The 7,500-nt window shown below is 32.7% G+C and overlaps 1 protein-coding gene across 1 annotated transcript in view; it reads left to right on the top strand.

The window, feature by feature from the left end:
* The window catches only part of LOC137657113 (uncharacterized), a 225,475-nt gene extending 224,161 nt beyond the window's left edge, over positions 1-1,314 (top strand). Inside the window, exon 15 of the mRNA XM_068391475.1 lies at positions 491-1,314. Within this exon, the coding sequence (XP_068247576.1) occupies positions 491-1,004 (514 nt within the window). The 3' untranslated portion in view covers positions 1,005-1,314. The remainder of the gene's footprint in view (positions 1-490) is intronic.
* Positions 1,315-7,500: the final 6,186 nt, after the last annotated feature.

The raw sequence follows: 7,500 nt of genomic DNA, 5'->3' as shown, positions 1-7,500 counted from the left end.
AATGGTTTTCACCATGCTTTATGTATTTTTGTCACCAGAAGAATAGGAAATCAACTGCATTATGCTGAAAGGAGCCATCCCACACGAGGATCCTTCTGAACAGTGTTTACGCTTGAGCCAGGGTGGCCATTGCTATGGTAACATGACGTGATGACGTCGGCTCTCTATTATTAGCCCCCAGACATACAAAGTATCATATATAAGTAAATATAGTTATTGTATGACTTTTATTACCATAGTATCTGCTGACTGTATCCACTAGACTGCGGCATTGCCATAAAAATTCAGTAAACCTGACCTACAACAAGAAATGTGCAACTCTGCTATTAGTTACGTATGAAGAAAAGGACATTCCGTGAAATCAACATATCGTAACTTATTAGCCTTCCCTCGAAAGTCGAAGCATTCAATTACAAAATATAACTCTAATGCAAGAGACCATGTTTGCAAGAGAAAGGAAACTTGTAATAAAGTTTTTTTTTCGTGACAGAGTTTCAGGTGAAGACTTTGGTTCCTGTCTTGAAGAACCAGCAGCGGAAATCATGGTCGACCTAATGACCGTCCTTGCCAACCATCCCGGCCTTTTAGTCACTGGCAACCCAAGTCCGGGTGTGGTGCACCATTCTACAGGAGATAGTCAATTACCTAGTCTACCTTCGCGTCACGCGAACCTGAAAGACCGGAGTTCTGGAAGTGTTACCGAGCTCCATCCTTTGCAGAAGTCCATCCACAAACCTCCCAGTTGTGAGAGTCTTCCAGATGATTGCACAAGGTCATTAAGTGATGATCCTTTGACTATTATCCCTTCACATGCTCACTCGAGTAGGAGTCTATCTGATGGTGGGTGCCTCAAGAACTCTAGTTTGCACAATTCCCTAAATGAATATGCGTTAATAACTCCACCCAATTCGGATAATTCGGATATTAGCATAAATGATAATTATCAGGGAGGCACTTTTCACACTCCTGGTCATCTGCAGTGTTACACCGGAGAGGAAACTTGAGTCTAAAATTAGATTTAGATTGTGCTGTATTTCATTTTGATTCAAAATATAGTTTTTTCTTTATAGATATTTATGAATCGGTTTACTGTTGTTGTTCCAGATTTTATTAAATTTTCATAAAAATGTGTTTGTAAGCTGCCGGGATATTTTTGCCGTCCTTCCACGCTTCAATAACGCCATTTCTTCATTTCTTACACATCGGTGCTGTACATAACGTCAAAGAATTACTTGACTAGATTTGATCCTGATGAAAACAAAATGGCTAATAGCAGTTGAAGTGAAACTTTATTTGAAGTTGATTTACGTTAGAAAAAAAAAGCAAAACTATTTTATATATAATCTGCTTGAAAAAACAAATAACAGAGGTATTGATATATGTTTTTAGGCGTTTAAAACAAAATTTTGCGCTAGTCTTTAGCTTTTGAGAATTTAATTTGTTTATTTTGACATGCGATAGTTATATTTTTTTAGTAGACGATATGAGTTTTTTGGTAGAATCTTTTCTTCGTATTCAACACAAACACCCTAAAAACAATATGAAAAAAAATTGTATTTATTAATTACTTTGATACAGGTATCTAATTACTTAACTCTATAAAAAGTAATTTTTCAATTCTAGCCCAACCTCTGTCTACTGAAATGCGATATATTTATTATGTAAGTGAATGTGTCTGGGCATTAATGTTTCATTCGTGTACTGTTTTTGTTCTAAGAAAACCTTTGAACGCGATGTTTGTAATGTGATATGTGTGAAATGTTTTGAAAACACTTTTAGTCAAGTTTTAGTTACCACAACGCAAAGCGCTTTATAATACATATCAACATATTTTCCTCACATCATTTAATGATATTAGAAGAAAAAGACCATTATAAACGTTCAAAGAAATGAATAGGATAAAATGACATGATTCCCAATTCAGCCAAACATTTTCAAAGGTATGGATGTTAATGTATGTTAGGTCTGATTTGAAATTTCATATACATAAGGACCGGTTACAAACATTTTTAAAGATATGGATGTTAATGTATGTTAGGTGTGATTTGAAATTTCATATACATAGGGACTAAGGTTACGAATCAGAGAATCTGGTCAGATGTCTTTATAACTTCTAATAACTTATACACAAATATCATGATATTCATACTTAGATTTGGGTTTTTGCCACATAGTATCGAATGCCAATAGAGCAACTACTTTCTGTGACTGCCCAAAATGTGATATTACTCTTTCAGAGTTCCGATTGGAATGAGGTGGCTGGTCTGAAAGCTGGAAAATTTAGTTTGAAATTTTCTGTAGATAAGGGTCTCTTATTACCGTAATTTAAGAATATGTTGTGGGTCTACATATAATAGAAACCTTATATAAGAAAGGAAATTCTGGAAGACATTAAAGCACTTAATTATCCCTAATTATCAGAAAATAGTTTGGCATTCAATGCGGTTATAATGATAAAATGTAACTAGTGCCAGTTACTTAGGTTGAGTAAACCTTAAGTTGAAATTATTTGATACGTAATAAGTTGTGCTGTTACTTCGCAGTAAAGATAAAAGGAGCCACTGTATATATATATATATATATATATATATATATATATATATATATATATATATATATATATATATATATATATATATGTGTGTGTGTATATATATATATATGTGTGTGTATATATATATATATATGTGTGTGTGTATATATATATATATATATATATATATATATATATATATATATATATATATATATGTGTGTGTGTGTGTGTGTGTATCTATATATATACATAGGCCTATATATATATATGTATTATATATATATATATATATATATATATATATATATATATATATATATATATATTCTCGACCTAATTAGTCCCACTGCATCAGCCACTTGTGTAAACTTTTTCCATCTATTTTTATTTATTGCATCATCTTTCCCCAGTACCACCTCACCCAAATCCCTCCTCATCACATCCTTCCATCTGATCTGCTGACGCCCCACACTCCTCCTCCCCGTCTGTGGCATGTTCTTAGCGCTCTTGATCGTTTCTACCTTCTCCCTTCATACTGAAAGGCCATAATATCTCTGACGAGCTTTCCTAGCCTTTTTCTTTCTCCCTCCTTTTCACTATTGATATTCCAGCAACCCATCTCACCATCTTCATGTCTGTCCTTTCTAACAGTCCCTCTTTCATTTATATTATCCAGGCTTGATAACTGTCTTTATGAATCTCAGTTTTCTTTTTCTCCATGTTTCTTTCACTGTCTCATTGTTCTGTCAGTATCTCCCTCCCTCTTATATTATTGATCCCAAATATTTAAACTTTTTCGTTTTAGCACTGTACTGTATTTACTACGAATCATTAGCTGTCTTTCCAATGTTTGCCTTCAACCCTTTACCTGCTAGGCCTCCTTTCTATCCTGAAAACTATTCACGCAGTTCTTGTGTATCTGTTATAATTACCAGTGAACAAAAACTTCCATAATTCTTCGTTGTTCATGCCATAATTACGAGGAGTAAGAGTGGACTTAGCTAACCTCTATGGGGAAAGTCGCAGTTTCCCCATATTTTGTCTGTACAGTGGTTCTTTCTCCCTCCTACATCATCATCAGTAACCTTATTATCATCTTGTATCCTTGTCGTACACCTTTTTACGATCCACAAAACACATGTAAACTTTTCTCTTTCTATGTAGAATAAACCCAAGTAGCTGCTCATGAATATCTATCAACTTTTAACTTTCCTTCTGCTATTCCTCCTAATATCTTGAATACATGTTCCAAATGCTTTATTTCTCCATTTAGTTTACAATTTAATCCTCTATTTGATTTCCTTTTTTTATAATTTCAACTTCACTTTCTTTGATGTTTATCATTGGTCCTTTGACTAGAGGAAAATTTTCCAATTTTTCATATTCATTCTGTGTTTTATACTTGTAAAAAATAGTCTTCTCTTGACTTCCTCTTCCTCAGTTCCATTTTCATCTTTAATAATTCCTACCTCTCCTACATCCTGCTAGTCTTTCCTTCTCGCTTCTGCAATTCTGCAGATTGTTTTTTTCCGCTCCATTGCTCCCGTCATCTCATACCACACTCTTGGCTTTTCCCTTTGTTAGGTACCTGTGATCTTTTTGCGACACAATTCTGGCTTTACTCCTTTGCTTCACAGTTGTTTGAACCTCTTGACTCGACCACCATGTTTCTTTTTCCTGTTGCTGCTTACCACGTTTTCCTGTTACTGCTTACTACGTAATCCTTTCGATGCTTACGACTTGTTCTTGCATAACATCCCATATCTTTGAGGCAGTTTAGGCATTCCAATTACGTATCTCTCTTCTAAGGCTCTTTAAATTACTTTTGAACTCTTTTGCCTTCTCTCCCTATAGCTTCCAGGTTTTGATCCTCCAATCCGTGGCCGAGGCTTTACTTTTTCCTATTGCTTTCAAACTAAAATCTCTCACTACCAGGTTATGTTGAGCTACAGCCAATTAATTTGGAATAGCTTTATAATACCTAATGATTTTCTTGTCTTCCTTTCTAACCAAAACATGGTAAAGTTGTGCCTCATTTTGTTCATTTTCATATGCAGCCAGATGACTTTTTTTTAACTGTTTATTCAACGCTACTAGATTCATAGCATTTGCTAATACCAAGAATCTTTTACCTTACTGATGTCTTCTTCCAAAACTTCTTCCTTCTCGCATTCCTGTCAGCTATTAATACTTTCCCCTACATGAGCATTCATGTCCCCCGATAACACTAATAGTTTACTTTTTTGGAGGTCTTTTATATATTCTAATTTTCCTCTGAATTCCCTCTATACCTTTTTACTACACCCCTGTTCATGAGTGTATGCCGAGTTGATATGCCATACTCTCTTATCTTTCAAAACGTTTAACCCTATGAGCCTGTCATTGATACACTGGACCCCTGTAACGTTCTTCAAAAAATCTGGACGGAGAATAATTCCAACCCATTTTTAATAGTATCTTCTGCTGTTTAATAAAATTTATATCGTTTCTCTTCCTTTTTTTTCCACATTTCCCCTCTTATTTAGTGTCTTGTATACATAAAATCATGATTTTCTTTTTCTGCATATATACTAACTCCTCCCATTCTTTTGAGGCTACCAACATTCCAATTTTCAGTTCTCCTCTTTCATGTCTTTTTCAAATCCTTTCTCCTCACTAACTTCTTGAGCTGCAGTTGTGACTTCTGCGTTACCCTTTACATATTTCTCACAGCTGTCAAGGGATACTGCAGTGCTTCGCTTATGGGGTACGCCCTTTTTGCATTCCATTACTGTCTGTGGTTTGATGATTTACTTTTTGCCACTATATTTCATTCCTAGCTGGCTAGACCAGGTAGCAATTCTACCCATTTATCTGGGTTTGAGACCGGCAGCGAGTTGGACTAGTATGTCCACTCACACGCTTATATATATATATATATATATATATATATATATATATATATATATATATATATATATATATACATATGATATTTCACACGATTTGAAAGGCAATGAGTTTATATTTTCTAGTCTATTTGTAATTTATGATATTTTTGTGCAGGGTGGGAAACATTATGTTCAAGTTATTGGCGTCTCCGCAAAAAAAGTTGTTTCTTTGTTCAGTGTTTTGTGAATTACATTTTTACGATAATTATTTTTGTTACCATTATTAACAGAATAGTTTAAAATATGTTGATACTCAAATTTGTGGTGATATTTACGATAATTATCTTTTTCTTTCTCATACCGGAATATGTTCATCGCATTTTTATCAGAACGTATTGTTTCCATAGTATTCAATATGTCCTACTTGGCTGTAAATTATCATAGGTATGACTTGTTTTTCTCTTCATGTAATTTATAATACTTTATGTATTTATTCTATATTTACATAAGTATCTATTTTTCAGTTTGCCTTTTCTGTCCATTTCTCTGTATAAATGTACGTATAAATAAAGACAAATATTGTTTTGCTTCTTTAGTATTTAAGTGTGAAAATTGCTCAAAATTGGCATTTTTTGACATGCAAGTGATATTTTTTGTTCATAAATTCTACTACATTGTACATAGTATAATTTTTCATTTCCATTATTATTAATTAAATGGGCTTCCTATTTCATTTTACTACTACTAGTCTTCGTTGAGGCTTACAGATTTGACCTAATCCTGATAGCTAAACAGTATGAATCATACATGGCAGAATTGACTTTATTGACTTTCTTCCATAATTAATAATGATACATTTCTAGGTTAAGAGATTTAATGGGAATTTACTCCATGGTCCCTTGATTATTTAAAACAAATTATTAAATCATAATATACTATTAAGGCAACGAACTCGATAATTGGGAAAAATCGTCAAACAGTTCCAAATAAAATATTATTTCCTGACTCGCCCCTGGGCCTTTGTTATAAATATCTGCCCAGGTAATGTATGAATTGCTGTTTCAAACTATTTTTTTCAGAAACTGTGAAGTCGTCAGTGACTCGTTTTACGTCATTCAATGAAATTCTCTTTGTTGAACTGGAAGGGATATGATATTTCCATATCCAGGTATCTTCAGGAAAGGGTGTAAAACTTTGGAACCTCCTTGAAATTACAAAGGACGATCTTTTATAGGAGTTTCAGAATTCTTATATTATTTTCTCTTTCCATACCGTGTTTTGTACTCTAATCTCTATTTGCAATGAGATAGTGCAAAGACATCTTTGGAACATAGTAGAAAGACAGGTAATGTGTGCAAACTCTGACAGGAATGCTGTGAAAGTCGGTTAAAGGAAATATGTTAGTCTTACTCTGTCACAGCTTGTTTTTATATACAGTATTTGTCGACTGAAATTTTTGTTCTTTGTTGTCTTACGCACTTCTTATTAGTAAATGTGTCAGCAAATTCAAGTTTATATATATATATATATATATATATATATATATATATATATATATATATATATATATATATATATATATATATATATATATATATATACATTAGTGAAAAGAAATATGGTATTTTCAATTTTGTATGGTATTTATTATTGGGGGAAGAAATTTACGTAAATCTCCAATATACATCATTATTTTATGAACGCAAATTTTACAATATGGTGCACACACACACACACACACACACACACACACACATATATATATATATATATATATATATATATATATATATATATATATATATATATATATATATATTGGAAACGTAAGTGTTAAAAATGAATTACAGGAAAATATCTGATTCAAACAATTTGTTGTTTAATAAAAAGTGAAGAACCGAGTTTGGATGATGGCATTTTTCCTTTTTTTTTATTTTGATCAGTTTATGGTTATTTAACAACATGAAACTCTCCTATCATGATTAAAGTTTTTCCTTTTTTATTATTCTGACGGCCTATTCCCAAAATGCTTCCCTGGTTATTTCTTTTTAATTACAATTAAATCGGACAGATACCAGATTTCCAAGAAAACAA

This window comes from Palaemon carinicauda, chromosome 18, assembly GCF_036898095.1.
Source record: "Palaemon carinicauda isolate YSFRI2023 chromosome 18, ASM3689809v2, whole genome shotgun sequence".
Classification (NCBI taxonomy): Eukaryota; Metazoa; Arthropoda; class Malacostraca; order Decapoda; family Palaemonidae; genus Palaemon; species Palaemon carinicauda.
The sequence above is the reverse complement of the archived record's forward strand: the minus strand, read 5'-3'. Positions and strand labels throughout refer to the sequence as shown.